Below are 20,982 nucleotides of genomic sequence, written 5' to 3'. Positions count from 1 at the left end.
GCTGTCTCTTCTCTGCTACCATCTTGCAGCCTGGTACAGTTGGCTGTGGTCACTGTGGTGTAAACATGCTTAAACTGAAAAGTGCAGTATTACAGCAAGGCAGTAAATGTTCATGATGCTGATTGTAATCAGAAAATACTACCAACAAAGATCTTTTTTTTTTTTACTGCCACTTATATTCAGTAGAAACACTTATTTCTTGGCAGCACCATTTCACTTGATTGTTTTTACTGCAAAAGAGGCAGCATATAGAGAAGCACATGTACCTTGATATGCATTGATCATACAACATTGACATGTACATTCGAGAATAAATTACTAGGCCCAAAGAAGCCATTCCATTGCATATTGAAGCTACCTATACAAATAGGTACTGTATGCATGGTGCAGTATACAAAATGCTTATATATCAGATATAACAAAGCTGTAGCTGCTGCTCTGCTGTAGCAGCTGCTAGGAGAATAGTGCATTTTACTTGGCTTCAGTGCCCAGAATGACTGCTGAATGACAAAAATCTTAGTGACAATAAAATAACTGCAATCATAACAAATGCATTGCTGGGGCTATGTGTGAATAAAGGTTATTTTACACTAATAAAACGTGCAACACTGTCAAGAAGAATGCTAAACAGCTTGAAGACAGTAGAGGAAGCTAAACTATAAGCATCCAATAAATGACTACGCCATAAATGTGTGATACATTTTGCACAGCTACTTTTGTCATTGGCATTTATTTTCTAAGTCTTTTCAACTATTAAAACAAAAAAAATCATCTTCTGTTCAAACTGATATTTTATTAGAAAATGCTTGTGCATAATTCACACAATATTGAAAGAGAATGCGTAATGTGTGTAAAATGAACATATTTTGAAATACTAAAGACTCTTTGGTGGATATAAAGGCACTTGAAAGCTAGTTGTCATAGTGCGATCGCAGAAATTGAGCCGATTTCGAGCTCGCTCGCGGCATCACATGCATGATACGCTTGCTTTTCCTGCCGACAGAGTGAACACTGTCTAGCACGAACAGAAACTATGACACCGTCAGAGAGGCCTTGCAACAATGTGCGACCAACACCATCACTCTTACCGCTGCGCGAAATGCAACATACTAGACATCCCTGCTCAGGCCTACCTTTATCGCCTCTAAACTGAGGTCTGGTAGAACAAACTCGTTCTCGCCTCGGTGACAATTAAAAAAAAAAAAAAAAAAAGTGCTTTCTTTCTCTTGAACAAACCAAAACGGAGCGTAAACGTCGGTTTCTGTACCTCACACAGAACATCAGCAACTGAACATGAACGGAATGGAGCAGCAGTAGCATCAATCGCAATATGCAGAACCGAGCCCAATGTGCCTGAAGTCAACTGGTTGCGAAGCACAGCAGCGAGTCACTGCGGCTTGCACGACAAGTCAGTGGTGAAGGGTCGTGCGTGGGATCTCGTTTCCCGCACTGCAGTCGCGAGCTCTTGCATAGCGGCTGACACCTACTTTACTGATACTCTCAGCTTCCATCTATCGGCAGAAGTAATAGTGTAGCCTTCATTTTCCTCTTGTATTTTCCAAAGAAACAACACTAGATCACATGGCTACCGCTCGTCGCTCTTGTCATCGCTGGTAAGCACTGAAAAACACTCTTCAGCAAGCTATTTTCGTGACGAACACTTTCACCGAGCTGGTCACTGCAGGTTCGTAGCCATTACTGCTTTCAGTCAGATTTTTCCGGCAACTAACAACATCCGCAGAGGACCTCGATTTTAAACTACGCGTAAAAATCAGCAACTAGTCGGGAAAATCAGCTGTTTTTTGCAGGCCGCCATGTTCACGCCTCGCTGTCGTCAGCTGACCCTCGCGGCGAAAATCGTTACCTAGGCGCACATTTAATTGTAATACTGATATTGCTTCTATTTTTTAGTTGCCGTATTATAGCTTCGAACAATGTTTCTTAGGTAAATAGAACATTTATACTTTCATTCGCTGCGTTTTCACAAAAAATGTTTGCACACGGCCCCTTTATCGTGCAAATAAAAGTTTCCGGGGTGGGGCTTTGCTATTAAGCACCCTAGCCTGCTTGTAATTGGCTAAAGCCTTGATGTCGTCACACTTCACATGTCTGAGCCTCGTCATTTTGACGTCACGCTCTCAAACTTGAGAGCGATTTTGAGAGCGGTGCGTAATACGGCCCCTGGCGTCCCAATCAGTTCCAATGTTGTCATGACAACGCCGGATGTGACGTTCAAGACAACTAGCGCGACTAGCGGCCAGTGCGGCTATGTACGCTGAAAAGTAAATGCGCTTCCCGGTGGCTTAGCGTATTTACTTTTCAGCGTACAATCCCGGTGGCTTGCCCCGCCGGGGTGGTGCAGTGGTAAGACGCCCGACTACTGTGCCGGAGTTCCCGGGATCGAATCCCGGCCTCGGCGGCTGCGTTTCCATGGAGGCGAAGCGAAGTGGCGTCCGTGTGCTGTGCGATGTCAGCGCACGTTAAAGATCCCCAGGTGGTCGAAATTACTCCGTAGCCCTCCACTACGGCTCCCCTTTCTCTCTATCCACTTTCACTCCCACCTTCATCCCCTCCCTTACGGCGCGGTTCAGGTGTCCACAGAGCAAGTGTGACAGATACTGCGCCTTTCCCTTCCTATGAACCAACCAACCAACCAACCATCCATCCATCCATCCATCCATCCATCCATCCCATATCCCGTAGGAGCACTCGAGCAGACGACGCTCTGGCGCGTGATTCCTCTGAGCAGCGCCACCAAGCGACAAATAGTGGATATATTGTCTAAACAAATAAGAACATATTTAAAGCCCACCGTTCCCGGCGTTTTGGTGGCTCAATGGATTAACACCACGCATCTCTTCACTGATGCCACTTAAACATGCGTTCAACTCCTGTGTTTTATTGTTTTTTCTGAATATTTTTTTTTTTTTTTTCAGTTGTCTTCACTGTAATTATATTCTGCCTTCAGTGAGCGTAGGTTACCTTTAGGTTGCGTTTATAGACACCTTTAAGTAACAATCGGTATGACAACAGTTACACTAAGCAATTACCTTTCCCACAATCATTTCATGCCTCAGTGAGTGTATGTTACCTTTAGGTTGCGTTCACTGACATCTTTCAGCAACAATCGCCCTTTACAGTGAGTGTATGTTACCTTTAGGTTGCGTTCACAGAGATCTTTCAGCAACAATCGCCGTTTAACTCGCTGAAAGCGTCGTCTGTTCCAGTGCGCCTATGGGATATGGTATGGCAATACGCTTCCCGGTGTGGTCAGGACAATGAGGGCTGCAAATGTCGGTCAGCGAGTGTACCGCAGGATGACGGCTTCACTGCGCTGTGTTTCTTGCAATGCCGTGAAGCTGCTCATATTGACAACATCGTCGTTTATCAAGAAGTATCGGTTAACTTTTAAGCATATATACCACTCACGACAAGCGGAATACAGTGCCTACATGGGGTAAGTTTGAAAAGTTGTGCTTAGACGACATAGGCACGCCATGGGCACGCCGCGCGGGCTCATCTTGAACAGCGTGTGCTTTCTTTAGAACGGTGCGTAGTTTTTTTATTGCTTGAGGTTTAACGAACGCGTACTAAATAATTTGAAATTGTTATTGAATTTTATCATAGAGTTCCGTATGCTTGCATAACCTGCACAGAAATATTTTTTTTTTTTTTTGCAGTTGCTAACAGGCCTTTTAAAGTCGAAACCAGAAGATATAGAAGTTCAGTATTCATTATTCGGTACATGTAAGAGTAATACACCTGTTGTAGTTAATATTAATGCACGACTAGAGTACGCAGATTAGCATAGAGTTAATATACAAACTCGGCAGCTTAGGCCTCTTTTTCAATGCGTACATATATAGATGCACGGCATTTCGTCTGCACGTCATTCCATGCTGGGGGCACTGAAAAGTTCTTATTAATGAAATATTGGTGTGCGTTTTGAAAAGGCCGAGGCTAGAGCCACGCCCGTGGCAGCAGCCGACCCCACACACGTTTCTCCTGCTGCCACGCACGGAAATACGTCACACTCACGTGACCCGTGCATGATGACGTCAGTGGTTGTGCGCTTCCGTTTAAAATGGCGCGTTGCAAGGCGTGCAATTCCTAGCATTGCCTCCTTAGCCGAGTGGCGTTTCATCTGTGTGAAATTTGTTCGTTGTCATAGCTTTAAAGCCGTTAATTTTGTTGCGGCGGTATTAATTATTGCTATTGGTACGCATGAGTTCATTTGTTTTGTGAGTTGTGCGGTAAAGACGAAGTGTTGCACGCGCACAGCGAGAAAAAGATGCTACATATTTTGGCGACAAGGATGGTAGCGTAAACCAGGACTTCGGCGTGGACTGCTGACCGTCCATCATGAGCTTTTCGGGTCTTCAGCCGCCTCCGCCCTTCCGTGGGAGTAATGGAGGCTGGCGTTCCACAACTACATGCTGGCGTCTGGTGCCTCCACTAGATACCTCCACACTTCTGCTAACCGGAGAGGGCTATCCTGCCAGCGAATTTTCTACACATTGTCGCCGTCGTCCCCTTCAGCGCCTACCGCTGCTGCCTCACACTCCGGTGACGATGCTATCTTTTTACTGGCGACGCACTACAAATCTTCCATAAATGTGATCGCCGCACGCCACCGTTTTCAACGCTGAGTACAAACTGCCGGAGAGATGGCATATGAGTACACATCGCTGCCCTTCGCAGCCTTGTCGGCGACTGCGGTTTTTTTGGGAGCTTCGCAGACTACAAAATCAGAAACCAGCTGGTGAAGAAGACCATTAGTCACCATTTCGGTGAACGCCATCTCCTTCTTGACTTTCTCGCGCGCCCTGGCCTTTGCTAGACAGTGCCAGCAAGCTTGCCATGAAGCAAATGAGCTGTCGGGAGAGGTGGCTCCAGTACAGCGCGTGAGATGCGAGTGCACATCATAACGGGTCCCTCAGGTCCCTTGCATCAAATGCAGTTGCCACGTATGTAAATCTTCATCTGCACTTCCGGAGCGCTCGTGCTATCGCTGCGGTTCTCCTACCCACCTGGCGAACGACTCCACGTGGCAAGCTCGCAAGTAGAATAGCCAGCCTCTAATCCGCGGGCGCACGACTCTCCGTCTTCCCCGGCACGCGTGCCGGGGGCGGGGAAGAGGACGCCCATTTCCGATGGAAATAAAAAGTTGTGCAACCAACCAATCGCAAACGGAAGTGTCGTCGGTGCGGCAAAGTGGGCCATTTGGAATCTGCAAGTCGTCTGATCGTTCCAGTGAAGTGCAGAAAGTCGAAGATGATTCCTCCAGCAGTGATGCTATTGTACGTCTCCACTGTTCCTCTGCAACCTGTTGCTTTGCCAGACAAGCTTTGGGATAAGCCTGCAATCGACATCGTGGGGCGTTTCGACCAAGCTCCTAGTAACTGTCGCTTTGCTATAACACTCGTTGACTATTACAGTAAATGGCCGGAGGCTTCTTTCACAACTGCCACAGTTCAAGAATTGCTTCTAGGTACATTTGTTCACAAGGGTTACCCTGAAAAGATTGTGTTGGATCACGGATCACAATTCTCATCCTCGGGGTATACGTAACTGCTACTCCTCAGTTTATGACCCCCAAGCCAATGGACTTGTAGGACAGTTTAATAAGGTTTTCAGGGCATATGTTCAGATGGCTCTTTGCGAGCGACGTAACCTACGTACAGCTATTATTGAACTCTGTGTCTATCGCTGTGCGCCACATGCCACGACAGGAATCGCTCCAGCCATCCTAGTTCATGGCCAGATGCCTCGCATAAGACTTAACGTTGCGTGCCTGCCAGATCAGTGCTTCTCGACTGATCGCACAAGAGCGCTGAAGCTCTAATGCCAGTGGCTAGAGCAGAAGTAAGCCAAATATAAGCTTTATGCAGACCAGCGGAGTGTAACCAAGCACTGCGACTTTCAGATTGGCAACTATGTGTGAGTTCGTAAGCCGATTGTGCGAGGCAAGCTGGCTGCTCGGTTTCGGAGCCTTGAAGAGTTGTGGAGCAAATTGGACCAGTCTCATACCTGCTGGATGATGGGCGAGTGTGGCACTCGTCCAAATTATGAGCTGTTAGGAAAGCAGTTCAGTGCCAACCTCCGCCTTCAGCTCTGATGGCTCTCCTCGCTAACATTTTGTTGCCCACTGACTGCACCCGAGTGTCGACCAGTCCACGTACCAGAAACGCAGACCAGAGTCCAACCTCGCGTAGCCCCAATAACGCTGATGTTAGCCTGGGAACTTCCTCATTCCTGGCTTTGCCTGACACAGAACCGACAGACCCTCCCTGAACCCAAGTGTGCCTCAACAGCAGCAACTACTACTCCTCTTCCTTCTCCCTGCAGAAGCATTTGTCAAAAGAAGCTTCCCGCAAGGTTTAAAAGACTGTGATGTATTAAAGGATATTTAGCCATTTGCTAGCAAGCTTTTTTTTTTTTTTAAGTGCGGTGGAAATGTGATAAAGACGAAGTGTTGTTGCACATGTGCATGGAAGAAAACGAGGAAGTGAAATACAGAACGGCTGGGGAGCAGTCAATTGCTGCGTTGCTGTCTTGTCTACGCTACAAGTTGCCTTATGTTTCTTTGGCTCGAACCCAGGTGCTCCAGAACAGTAGTTGGTTATGTAAAGTATTGCGCAATTGAGGTGTAGGCATTTGGTAGGAATGAGCCAGTCTTTTGCATATAGTATTACATAGCCCTTCTGGCCTTTTGTGCATATCGTCACATGCGAGAGTCGGGCTTTAGTGACGTGAACATTTCTGAGCGGTTCAGTTTAAAGGGATGTTCCTTACTTTTGCTCACCTTCAAATAGTGCGTTGTGTGGTGGCTGCATGGTGACTAGGACAGTGAATTACATTGACCAATATTTTTCATCATGCAGTCACGATTTTGTACGAGCAGATGGAAATAGCTAAAGATGTTTGCACAGGGCAAATGACATCTATGTTCTTGTTTACCAACTCACTTGACCAGTTAGCTTATGGTGTTGTCGAGAGCAAGCCTTTGGCGTAAATCGCTTTCTTCGCCATTCTCCTGTGAGACCAGAACATGTACACAACTAGTGTAAACCAGACCACTCGGCTGCTACACAGAAACGACCGTTATAGGCAGGCACTACATTGTGCATCCAAAGTGGTGAGGGAACCATATCTGGTAAACTTTACCAGTAGGCCTGTTCCTTGGCTGAAGTTGCAGAGGTGCTCCGTTCAGTGCACCTACTGGAGGAATAGTCGAGCCTCCTCATTCTGGACTGGAGCTGACCAGCGAGGCCATTTATTAGGACGACTTTCCACCAACAGGGTTATCTGCTTTTACTTCAGGTTTCCATGAAACATAATTAAATAGTGCTCCTTTGTTAAGGCGTGACACTGATCTGCTCCCTTTTTAACAGTGATCGGATGTTCCAAGAGCCTAAATGGAGAAGGTTGCATACACATGCAATTAAATTACTTAGCATTTACTAAACATATTTATTCAGTCATATTTTTTGACCTACTATGTCTAAATATTAAAACATCCTCGCAGCCAGTGGAACTAAATTTTTTAATCAAGAGTTTTATGGGTTGAATTCATGATCAAACCGGACAAAAAGCACAACAGCTGTATACATTCTAGACCAACTTTGGCTATGAGGGACACTGTAGGGGAGGGTTCTGGATCATTTCGATCACCTTTAACTTCAAAAGGCATTGACTGCACAGTACATGGGTGCTATGCTTTCTGCATCAATCCAAACATGGCTGCCACGCCTACGGTCAAACCACGGTACCCTGGTTCAGTGGTTGAGCATCTTAACCACCGAGCCACTGCGGTAGGGTATAAGTAAAAAAATAGGTGAATAAAACTTGACTTTTTTCTTGGCACACACCATAGTTTATTTCATCCATGTCTCTGCTGTAACACCCTAAGTACATGTACTTAACTTAACAATAATGAATCAAAAGCCCAGACATTTGTGTTTGGTGCATGATAGCCACAGCTGCTTATGCGCCATAAAACCCCATATAATTAGACATTGAAACTCTGTGTATGGGCCCGCAACTTTAAACCCAAGCTCTAAGGCCATCTCTAGCCCATGCAGTGCTCAGGGCACTGCTGCCACCCAATCACGTGATCTTGCAACTTTGGGGCCAGGTTGCAAAGCTTAAACAGTTACTGCACACTCCTAAAGCACTGTATGCAATGACTATGGCAAAGGAAGGCGACAGACGGTGGCATGCGGGCACCATCTACAAAGCTATTCGATAGCCCCTTTCGGGCCCTAACAGGAAGAACACTTTCATATAATGCCTCCTTCCTGGTAAGCATGTGAAGCTCTCATTGTTACAATTGTTCTTTTTTTTTTTTTTTTGAATTATGGTTATGAGGAGCAGTACCCTCCCCTATTTTTTTTTTTGTGCCACCCCACCGAGAGTGCCATGGCATCCCTGATTTTCTGCAAGAGTAGAGTTGCCTGGAACTTTCTATGATTCTGTTACTCTTCAAAAATGCTTGCTTTTGCGGCAATGCCCAGTCTACTCCCTTGGCTTTGGTATCTGTGACAGCACCTTTTGCATGACATTGTGGCCCATAAGGCTTGACAGCAGTAGTCAGTAAGTCAGGCGGAGAAGGAAACAACTTTATTCAACGCATTACTAAGTGTCAAGAATGTCCTGGGCCAGGGTCACCAAGGCCAACTGATCATTCATTAAGCCAAGCACAGATTCCTCATGAACTTTTACTAAAGCTTTCGTAGCACACTTGTTGCATGCAGGTTATTTGCATGGTTGGTCAAAAGACCCCATGCCTTGGGATGTGCAGTCAAGCTGCACAATGGGGAACTTGTGAAGCTGAAAAATTTTCTCAGGGAAGCAGACAAGACCCATTCTCACCTTACATACATTTTGAGCTTTGGGCTCTTTGTGCCTCATAAAAGAGCCAGAAGATTGTGACCTATTATACACATTCTGCTTCATAAAGTGCTTTTAAATGGCACCTTCATTTTTTAACAATGACTTTTCAATAACCAAGAAAAAGCAAAAAAATATGCCAAATTCAAATTTACTGCAAAAGCTATACAGCATGGGGTAAATAAAAAAGACGTGAGGTATGTCTGATGCCGTGGCCTTTGTCTTCAACCATCTGAGGATGTCTCTTGCAGTTGGCAGGTGACATGAACAGGTGACTCCTGTGATGTCACAAGACCGCGTGTCATTGTTGAAGTGGCAAGTGCTGCTAAATTTAGCTTCGCCATTGAGATGGGAGGGTGAGATCAGAATCCAGCCTTCTAGGACTCTTGGGTCCCAGGCTAGACATGCTACCCTAGGTCACACAAGCACATTCATTCAGCTTGGTTAAAGCTGGTCTTTATATTTATGTCACTCCTGGCAGCTTGAACAACATACATCACGGTCCACTTCACACCGTGTCTCTGGCAGGTGGCATGGCTGGCCACTTTTCGGCTGTTTCAGTGACATCATCTGTCTTAAATTTACCTGCCTTTGTGTTTGCTCGCATTAAATGTGCGTGTGACGTCAGCAGCGACATATGTTCTCATGTGGTTTAACCATGTAAACTGTCCTGATCTTCAATTTGCTTCAAGATAGCAGGCCTGGTCCTTTGTGGCAGTTGTCAAATGCCGAGAAGCATGCGCTAAGTGATGCAAGGAACAGCAGGCAAAAAGATACAGGCGTCATCTACATATAACGTCTATCAAGATAAACTATGCCAAACCAGTGTTTTTCATTGCTCTATTAGATTTAGGCACATTAAACTTATAATTTTTTTCAAACATATTTAACAGCAAAAGGTCAGCATTTCTTTTTTTAGAGTACAGATCTAAGTATGATTGTTTTTGCATTAACTAGCCTTACATTGAATACTTGTTCCTGCAAAAAGGCTAAGGTAAACCCCAAGTACCAGGCCACAGCGACCTCTTTTCGATGGGTAAACCAGGGCACCTTTGTGTTGAGCGATGTCAGTGCATGTTATAAAACGCCGGGTGGTTGAAATTTCCGGAGGACTCCACTATGAAGTCTCATAGCCTGAGTTGCTTTGGGATGTTAAACCCATAAGTTAAACTAAACTAGTAAACCCCAAGTGATCTTTCTTTACCAACACAGGAGTAGCATGTTATACTGCTGATAAGAAAGTTAACTATCATTGAAAATAATATGTTCCAAAAAAGAAAAACTGAAATCCAAAATCAAGTCTGTCTAATTAAACTGCCATCCAAGAAAATTCTGCCCCAAGTACAAAATTCAGAAATGTGTACCCTATCAAAATGCAATATGTGAGTGCATACAGCTGCAGGTATAGTAATCTAGTAAATTTACTGCCAATGGGTTCTTAAAGAGACATGCATGTGAGCACATACTGCTAGCCGACAGAAAAGCATACTTCTGAGCTGTATATTATTTTCTTAGTCACTGCATAAAGTTTCGACTAAACATGTGCTTGCCTTTTGACCTTGTGGCCAGCAGGCACCATTACAACACTTTGAACTTGCACAGATTACAGCAACATGTTTTTGTTGGCATCAAGGAATTTTTCAAATTCGCGTGACTTTTAGAATAAAAACAACCAAAGTAATGTATATATGTCTTTGTGTGCATTCTTGCGACAAGGTACCCTAGTCACTTAACTATATGTCAGAGTTTTTACTATATCAAAGTTTACTATAGCAGGATTCTACTTATATGGACTCTTGTGAAATTGCTGCATCTACTGTCCAGCAACCAAACATTTATACACACAGCACAGCCATCCTGCTTTAAGTAGACCCCTTTACAGTAAAGTCACTGGGACCAGCAAAAATCTTTACTATATCAGTTGTTGGTGATGACATGGTTCTGAAGATGCTGCCTGGTAGTTAAATGGGCACTTACTAAACACATCTTGTTGCTTAATAAAAAAAAACACTGAAATACCTTCCATCTCTCCCTTATCTCTTCATGCAACTTTTTTCAGTTATAAAAATTTTTTACATCTTGTGGAAGTACTTTTTAAGCATGAGGACAGTGTAGCTACAAATACAACCAAGTATGGCTTAATGTGAAAACCAAAGCTTTACATGAACACGGTGTCACTTTTTGCTGTTCCTGTCCTTTAAAAGGCAATAAATGATAAATGCGCGTGGCAGTCAAGTGCTGCAAGAACGCACATGCTGCACCTCTTCTTCTTACCTCCGCTGCCTCATGCTTTGTGCTGCACTGTGCTGTGAATGTTCGCCCAATTCCTCCCCTTCCCTTTTTCTTGCCGCACTTTTACTATCCTTTGCTTTCTGAACGGACCGCACCGCCTCTTTTTCATGTTTGTAGACAGCTTTACTTTTTTTTTTCTACGCCCTGCGTGCTTTCCCTCATGGCTTCAAAGCTTCCGTAAAGTAGGCTTCTCCTGAATCTGCTTAGCCTGGTGGTAAAGCCACTTAAAAAAAGACATTTTTTTTTTGTTTTCAAATAAAAAATATATATTTGCCACGCGATTCTAGGTAGTGCGCGGGAGCGAGAGTCGTCGCCGCGACCAGGTGCACGTTACTATAACGGATGTCTGCCAAAAATGTCTTTACTATAAAGGGGGAGAAATGTACAGTCGTGAGCAAAAGTGGTATACAACACTCAGCCAGTGGCGAAGCGCGCGAAAACTGCATGCCAATTACTTTATCTAGCAACAGCTATCTGTGATCGGAACAATAGTGGCAGTGCCCCATTTTATCCACATGCATGTGTCACTGTCGCTGTCTCTTGCGCTGTCGTATAGGTGGCATTTTTACGCAGTTTTCCCGAGCTCTGTCACTGGCTGAGTATTGTATACCACTTTCGCTCACGACTGTACAGTTGTCTATGGAAGATAAACAGGGACTTCGGTTTCACTTTACTATATCAGAGTTTACTATGCGGGGTTCTACTTATATGGACTCTTGTGAAAATATCTACTGTCCAGTAACCAAACACACAGCACAGTCATCCTGAAAATAACAGCTTGAGGGGCTAGTTAATTGGTGCTGCATAATACCCAGAAATGTGGCGCAACAAACACAAACACATGCATGTTTTTGTGTTTATTGCGCCACATTTCTGGGTATTATACAGTCGTCCTGAATTTTTCACGTTTTCGAGCGATAGCACAAGTGCACTGGTCCACGGTCAATGGATGCGTAAGAATACTCTTGCCAGTTGAATTCGGGGCCTTTTTTAGCTACAGAGTTGGCACCTGTGAATCAAGTCCCAACATCAATATATGCTGGTGTCATCCTGACATCCCAACAACGTTCCATTCTGGAAAGTGTGAAAGAGTATTTACAGCTCTGTGAGAAAACTTGACCTCGGTTTTTATTTTTATATTTTTACAATTAACAGATTACGTGAGCGTAAGCATGTGCCAGAAGGCAGAACATGAAGTCCCGGCGGCCCATGACATGAACTAAAATGAACATCTGCTCTGGTGGCTTCTCTGCAGTACATAGGTGTCAAGGGGCGCAGCGCACGCGCGCGCGCGCACACACACACACACACACACACACACACACACACACACACACACACACACACACACACACACACACACACACACACACACACACACACACACACACACACACACACACACACACACACACACACACACACACACACACACACACACACACACACACACACACACACACACACACACACACACACACACACAGCCTACAAGCAGGCTGCGCCTAAGGGCAAAATGAGGCAAATCAGCTGAGAGCAACATTGATACACTTACATATGAAGGCCGGTTCTCGGGTAAGCAACATAAAAAAAATGCTGTAACATTCAGACACGACGGCGGCTTTTCTGCAGTGCAAAGAGCAAAGCAAACTCATCACGACCTAATTGCCGATATAGATCAGTATTCAGGTAATAAATATGTCAAATCCTTAATTCTGAACGGGTCAACCTTCTTTTTTATATTTTTATTCTGTAGAGAAGTTCAGCAACTGCCTTGAAAGTGCAGCTGGTAATGTGAAAGGCTTTTGAATGGACTGTTCAAAATTCACAAGTAATTTACCGAACTGCCTGCTATATCAGCGAAACCACAATGTTAAACTACATTTTTCCACAGTATTGAAAATAAACACGCGCCTAATATTTCTTTGGTCATAAATATGACCATTCATTGGCTTCCTTAACTCAAACGTATTTAATTGTGACGAACAGCGCGGGCTCGTTTCACTATCTTTGTTTGGTACGTGTCATATATCGTACGTACTAACATGTTATTTTGTAGATAGCCTGTAAGATATTGTTTATCTGCTCACTAAACACGTTTGTAGGTACCGGCTTTCCTGGCTCTAAATAAACAGACTAAAATGAAAAACGTTTAATTTCAGTCGGAATAGTTTTTCCAATTTGGCACTCCAAATTGGTTAGAATGAACTGTCAATTTTGAAAGAGGCTGAAATTGTATACATGCAGTAGGTATATCAAATTATCTGGGTGATGCATCTATCGTATATATAGGACTATATATAGGAAAGATGCATCACCCAGATAATATAAATTTATTTATATATCATTTATAGTTATAATAAATTATATGTGTGTGTGTGTGTGTGTGTGTGTGTGTGTGTGTGTGTGTGTGTGTGTGTGTGTGTGTGTGTGTGTGTGTGTGTGTGTGTGTGTGTGTGTGTGTGTGTGTGTGTGTGTGTGTGTGTGTGTGTGTGTGTGTGTGTGTGTGTGTGTGTGTGTGTGTGTGTGTGTGTGTGTGTGTGTGTGTGTGTGTGTGAATTGGACCTCACAACCTACAAGGATTTCTTGGTATATAAGCTACAAAATCCTCAAGATCAACAAATATACAAAAGGATATTCCAGGGTCAGCCACCATAGTGGCTTTTGCAGATGTCTTTGCGATAAGACTGTTTCGTACAATGTCAACCTTGGCTCTAACTTTGCTATGTAAATTCCACGGCAATTAAAAAAGCAACCACTATTTTTAAAATAACAATTAATATGGGAAGAGAAGACGTGAATTAATTATTCAGATAATCATTGACCATATTAATACATGCAGTGTAATTAATTTCCCTTAATTCATACCAATATTGTATACATTACAGAAAATAAACAACTAATTGCAATTATACACTATATCTGAAATTATTACGCACAGTGATCAATTACGACACATGGAAAGTAACCAAACAACACCAAGAAAATTACTTTTAAGCTCCTTCCAATTATTGTCATAACACAAATATGCTTGAACTGCAATGAATCAGTGCGATTTTCTTTATATTTTGTTTAATACCACTTCAAGACATATTTGTTGTTCGAAGTTGACAGTTTGCGCACGTTTATTCTCAAGAAGTCAACAGCTACTAAACGCATACTCCATGTATTCACAGGAGGGAAGAGCAGTACTTTTAAATCCTCGATGTAACAAGCGTCGATATATCGAAATCCTCGGTGTAATGAAGCATTTTTAATTTGCTTGTCACAAATTAACTTCGTGTTCATAGAAGTTGCACCATATACATTTAGTTTCACTATAAGGAAGCAAATATTGCCGCACTTTCTATGAAGCGAAATTGCGTTGCTAGCTCAAGAAGAACGCGAGAAATTGTGCCGCGAGTTGGAAGGGTTAAGCGGTGCGCGTACAGATGCGCATACCGGCGAGCGTACATCACCTACTGGTTAAAGCGCCTGCGCCACCTGGGGTAGTACGGGCGAGGTTTGCGAACGTAGTGTTGGCCGAATCCACTAGGCGACGCGACCAACTCCGCAGTTGTAAAGCCCCTGGAATTACGCAGTGGGACTATCAGCAAGACCAGACGGGACAAGGAGCAACTTTCGCAGCATGTCTCCCCCGCCCCTGCACACACAGACACACACAAAAAGAACCCCCAAAAAAAAGCGTGCAAAAAACGTCTTTCTCCTATTTGACAACGGCAACAGGCAATGAATGCGGCGCGCCTTTAGCGCTGAAAGGGAGCCGAGCTGCAATTATCGCAGTTATTTACTCCGAAGGGTGGTAAAATTTTGGAAGGGTCGGCATATAAATGATCACAGCCGCATGACAGCTTCATTTCCCAAATATAACTGAACTGAAAGATCTGATGGAGACGTAGGCGCCGGCTCATCGCCGATTGTTCACGAGCGTGCACTTTAATGTCGTATATAGGTATATCACCCAGGGTCAGTGGCATAGCCAGAAAGTTTTTTCGAGGGAGGCTGACGTTGCTGCTCAGCCTCCTCCGTATCGAGATGCCTTTCACAAATTTGTCACCTCTCAACTGAGCCATAAATTCTGCATGCCGGGATGCAAAATTGCACGGAAGAATGGTGGTACCCTCCGGGGCTTCCATTCCATCGAGTATGCTGAGCATTTATTGTTTCAGACGAAGATTATTCAATTTATCGAATGCAGAACTGAAAATTCATCGTAGCCAGTTTTCCAGCCATACAATTAAGGTTAGTTCTAATACGTAGTGTTCCTAACGGACCCGCAGATGAAATGGTTGTCTGCACTCTCTCCAGTGTGCTTATATAACTTTGATTATAATGCAGTATCTGCATACTATACTGTTACGAACAGACGAGGACTCCCAGCAGACCACTTCGACAGAAGCCTCATAAGCCCTCCTCTTGGCTACGCCCCTGATATCACTAGTGGCGTAAATCGCGGCTGCAGCCGCGGTCCGTGACCGTCCTTTCGATTTGTTCGGGTAGTGGGACACAGCGTATATGCGAATGGCTCAGCAGAATTAGATGTCAGAAAGCATATATATGTGTTGCAATCGCAATCTTCCTAGAATAGCCATGCAACGATCTACGTGTGTTAGTGTTTGAATTAAAGCCTATATGTTATTTGCAGTCAGTATATAGGGACTAGCATTATAATTTAAGGTATCTTGCGCGGACGCCTCAAAGCTATTTTTTGGTGCCCTTTTCAATTGTGCAGAGATTTGGCGAATGCGCGAGACAGGCATTGACAGTGTGGCTGGCATAGGTATATTATAGGCATGCGCACAGGGAAAAAAAAAGAAAAAGAAAAATAAGGGGGGGGGGGGGGGGGGTAATCTCAGCGGGGCGCCAAGTCAATTAGTTTATGGTCATGCAGGTTTTCTTTTTTTTTGTTTATGATACTGGCGGCTGAGTACCCGTGATGCAATTGCATTACAAGAACTTCTCACTTGCCACGTTTGCATAAGCCGAGGACTCAAAGAACTCGTTGTGAGAACGCGTCGTCGGTAGGCGCGAAGCTTGTTAAATTTTTAAGCCCACACTATTCCTTTTTACGCTTCAATGGCATCACGTCAAACAAATGTTTGGTAAACAAATCCTCATCATAATTTGCACTGCTATTTGGCCGTAGGTACTTTGGTGAGAGGGGGAGGCGCTGCGCGATGATCGTCGCACACTATAATGAACCCCGAGCACGCCTACGGCTCCGGATGTACACGAACAAAGACAACGCCTCGTGAGCACAAAATGTCCTGTGGACACCTTGAGATCTTAATTGATCACCAGAAAAGACATCGATAATATCTTCAACAAATATGTTAAGTCGTCTGGAAGCTGTCACGGCAAAAAAAAAAAAATCATTGTGAGGACGCGTTGTGTGATTGATATGTTCGATTATCGGAGGTTTTCCTAGTGGACATAGAATCGCGCATGCAGTGAGTGCTTCGCTGCGGTAGTTTATGTGCAGGGCTTAATGTCAGGGGGGTCTCGGGGGGGGGGGGGGGGGGGGGGGGGTCTGACACTCCTAGTAAAATTTAAGAGGGGTCCGAGACCCCCCGAGCTTGAATGTATAAGGACCTTATGAATGAATACAAAGCAGGCAATTATTTTTATCCTTGTCAGTGGTATAATCGGAAGATTTCTTCTCTGGCGTTTCGACAGTTCCACAGTGAGTATTATGAGCCTCTAACACGTTTTCGAGAACGAGAAATGGAGAAAAATAATAATGCTTTCTCCCCTTCGAATAAAACGATTTGCAAGCAGGCAAACAGCCGCTTTCTCTCTTTCCCTCTTGATTTCCCTTTCCACCAGTGCTCGGATCGCCCTTCGATGGAGCCAAACTTTAAGCAGTGTCTATGTGTTGAGCACTATATATAGGGGCGGTGTATCTTGGCGAGGTATGTCTTAATTATAGCCTTCGAGTAGACAGGTTATCAATGGAAAAGGTTTTCGTATGCGCATACAATCCTTCTATATCTCCACAAGTCGTCTTGTAACTGTGTGCGCATTATAGTAAGCTAGATGGCTGCGAGATGTACAGAAACGTCTAGTAGACGGGTGGGTGCCATGTAGCCGCTTTCGATTCCCCGAAACTTTGAAAAAATGGGCGGGAATGTATGGGTTCGTACACGAGCGAAATCTCTGTTAAGCATGGTTTAGCAAGATGTACACGGTTTGAACTGAACCTCCCAAGCTTCATGTTAAGAGCATCGTGATAGCGCCTGTAACAACGCAAATCCATTGCGCGAATTTTCAGAGCTTTAGCTCTAATTCTGCCACTCGTGAAGGTCATCTGACGCCGGGATTTGCCTCAGTGTGGCGCATGGAGCCAGCGGCGCCTAGTGTTCCTACAGGAACACTAGCGGCGCTCGCAATCTTTTATTTCTCACATCTGCTGCTGCTTCCTCACACACCTGCCAAACTTTATTCGTACCGGATATCTCCAGAAATATACGTTGCCTGACAGAATGACCGCAGCCTCCATCTACCTTTTCCGGCCACCGCTGCCAATTGGGCTCGCCTCCTAGGACCTCCCCCTTCAAAATGCTCTGTGGTATCCTTGATCGAGGTTCGCAGACAGCCATGAATGTGATAAACCGCAGCAAACCGTGTCAGGTTATGCTTAATCGAGCTTCCATTCTGTAAACTATGTTTGCTCTGGTTAATTATCCCAGCCATTTTAAAATCTTTTTTTTTTTTGCTCGTTTAAGCAGATTTTGGGGGATAAGGCGCCAATCTATATCACTTTTCGATGGACACCTACACAAAGTGCTACGCGACTATTAATTCATTCCGCGATTTTCAAAATATTGTTTGGGGCTCAAGAATTCGTTTGCAGCATCTAATATGCAATGACATCGCCGTTATTATTTATGTATTTGATACCTCGACAAATTATAAACAGAGGACGCACAGCACGTCAGCCCCCTTCGAACAAAATTTCTCTCTGCGCCACTGGCGCGGACGGTCTCCTTCCCGCAAAGAGTGAGCGTGGATTCTCTTCTGGGCGCTCTTCCTTGATGCCGACGAAAAACAGTTATTTCCGATATCCGTCCAGGAAGCGCAAGCGTAGGCATGGTGTTGCACGGGCGTATCTTAGCTGGATCAGTTCTGCTTCCTTGTCATCACTGTTAAGCGTGGCCTCCACGGGGCGCACGAGGGGCTTTAGCACAAGCGAGGCGCCTACGCGCCGAGTGCCGCGCCCTGACAACACTGGAAAAAGTACGCATCTCCATGGAGCGTCTCTGGCTACAGTGGCTAGCTGGCGTACTCGCTCCTGTGTTGTTGCAAGACTTCGTAGGCTGAAAATGACCGAAACAGTTCGACTGCTACTTTAAGTTTGTCCCGGAGCGACTTCCATCGCCTCGATGCTGTTTGTGTGATAGCAACACGAGGATTTTTAAGCACATTTCACTTATTCAATGCTTGCCGTAAACAATGCGCTGACCTGCGCGCGGTGCTCCAGGAAGCAATAGAGGCAGCACCTCAGACGCCACCTCTCCGCACATAGCTTCTCTAACTTATTTATTTTTATGCTGTTTGTGGCTGGCGAGCCACAGCTGAAGCCCTTCAGCCACAGCGAGTGCCGTCGCTACACTCCGGCGATGAACCTTTCGTTGTCGATCGACTGACTGTATGCATAACTCTACGCAGCGCAGCACCAATGTAAAAAAAAAAAGAAAAAAAAAAAAAACAGAGTTAGATCACAGAGACAGCGCGAAAGGCATCCTCTGATTGGTGCACGTCAACTAATGACCGGCGAGCCACCTCTGCGCCAGCGCGAGCGCGCAGCAAGCGCCGCGGAAATATCTGACATGGGACATATATCTATCTAATCGGCGCGTCACGCATGCGCAGACAGACTCAAGCGAACGTTCGTGCGGGGCCTTTATGTCCGCCGTTGACTTAAAACAAGGCGTTTGCGGGCAGAAGAGAACTATTTATAGCGTCAAGACGGGAAATATTTGCTACCGCTTGTCGGCCCAATCCAAAGGCGTCTTCCATTTCAACGGGGGTCGGACACGCCGAAGTGTCCACGCGGAGAATTTCCCGCGTGGCTTCGGTGGACAATCGAAAGAAAAAAAAAAAAAAAAAAAAAAAAAAAGGAACCTACCGCACAAGACACGCAGACGCGTATGCCGTGCGCGCGCTTCGAAGATATATGAATTGTCAAGTGACTCCATCAGCCAGTAGGCGGGAAGCGAACGGGAAACGAATGTTATACTCTGAAAATTTGCAGTGAACCTACTCTGGTCAGTGCTTAAAGTCAGGGAGGCCTCGGGGGGTAGAGACCCCCTTACCAGCATTTTAGCACTAGAACCTTACCAGCACTAGGACCAGCTGAGACCCCACTTTCCGTGCTCGATTGTATAAGGGCTGCACGAAAACAAAGCAGGCTGCAATTTTTTACTTTTGTCAGTGGTTTTCACATTCCTTCGCTAATTGTTAACCCAAGAAGAGGAAGAGCGAAGCAGGCTACCAGCTGCTTTCTTTCTCACTCTCTTTATTTCCCTTTCCATCTGTGCTCGAATCGCTTCGTGACCTCTTTACGGTGATAAGACTGCTGGAATGGCCTGCAACGACATGCATGAGGGCGGTGCAAGCCATTTGAAGGGCGAGAACTTCAAAGCCTACCGGTGCAGAAGTAGATTACCTGCACAGCGCGGTGCGTCATGTCACCAGTTTTACTTCTGAAAACACTACACGCAAAAGGGTAGAGTACCGCTCTTTGTGGCGTGCCTCTCGTGCACATGAGGATTGGGTTTGATCTCGTATCGCCCACTCTGATATGTACTTGGCGATTTTGCAAGAATTCTTTGGAGTAGTTAAAGTTGCGGACTCCGCAGTGCGTGCTATGAAGGTTGTCCAAGATTTCTGAGTGCTGACATGCGGTGCCAACACTTTTTCTTTCTTCAAGTCGACAGTCGAAAGAACAGGTAATTGGTGCGTGGCAGATGCTACTGGTTTTCCAAGGCTCTTGTTGAAGTAAACGCATATTGAAATTCCTAATAAAACTAAATAATTACTTTTACGCACGGAACACAAACGCGTACTTCGAAAGATCGCCTCACATTAATTGCACCCATAACTGTCGTATCCTACCTCTAGGTCTCAGCTTTTATTCCCAGACCTTTCGTTTTTCGGCAAAAGGAGAGGCTTTGTCCTGATTTGACTGGAAAAGAGACCGACGACTTTCCTGCAGTATAGGCAGACGAAGAAGGGCAGCCGTCAGAAGTAGCAAGCTTGAACCCTTCTTTTGCACCTTTGCAGCAGTTTAAAGAATACGTGCGAGCTCCCAAGAGACAAAAAAAAAAAAAAAACACCTCGCTGTCCTTGTTTTCGTATTTTGTAAATAATGTACAAAGCTCCCCCTGTCCTTTTTTTATATTGCTCCCCTCTGTACTTCCCCTCGCTGTACTGTCAATGTCCCCTTTTCTTTCCTTCCGGGCACAGCTCGGGTGCTTCAGATTTTAGATAGCAGTTGCCGCGGCCGGCAGCACACTTCCATCCTTTTTGATCATTCAATAAACCACTACCACCACCACCACCACCACCACTAAAAATGAAAGTTAAAAATATGAAGTTCCCGCAAACCCACCGGGTTGCAGTTTACAGTGGTTCGCCAGTGGTCATCACTATTTAAGAGTACGCTGTACTGTACGAGTTGTAAGAACACATCTCCCCCACCAGCGAAAAACAATTAGGACCAACGAGTGAGAAAGGGCACCCTGTTCGTCTTTTCTTTCGTTGATAATTTGTCTGTTTTGCCTGGTCCTCTAGAGA

The 20,982-nt window shown here is 44.9% G+C and overlaps 1 protein-coding gene across 8 annotated transcripts in view; it reads right to left on the bottom strand.

Moving 5' to 3' along the window:
* Nucleotides 1–3,950: 3,950 nt before the first annotated feature.
* The window catches only part of LOC146177699 (uncharacterized), a 45,679-nt gene continuing 28,647 nt past the window's right edge, over nucleotides 3,951–20,982 (bottom strand). For 3 of the 8 annotated variants that reach the window (XR_014701070.1, XR_014701066.1, XM_084580546.1), the window contains one exon: nucleotides 12,088–12,258. Coding sequence is in view for 4 of the 8 variants with exons in the window: in XM_084580546.1 (XP_084436672.1) it covers nucleotides 12,201–12,258 (58 nt within the window). In the remaining 4 variants the exon portion in view is untranslated. Of the gene's footprint in view, nucleotides 9,171–12,087; nucleotides 12,259–12,739; nucleotides 12,811–14,646; nucleotides 14,752–20,982 lie in introns of those variants that run through there. The other 5 variants (XR_014701069.1, XM_084580544.1, XM_084580545.1 and 2 more) reach the window with 4 other exon arrangements.

Source organism: Amblyomma maculatum, chromosome 10, assembly GCF_055883805.1.
Source record: "Amblyomma maculatum isolate TAMU_Amacu chromosome 10, ASM5588380v1, whole genome shotgun sequence".
In the NCBI taxonomy this organism is placed as follows: domain Eukaryota; kingdom Metazoa; phylum Arthropoda; class Arachnida; order Ixodida; family Ixodidae; genus Amblyomma; species Amblyomma maculatum.
This window is presented reverse-complemented; position numbering and strand designations above follow the sequence as displayed.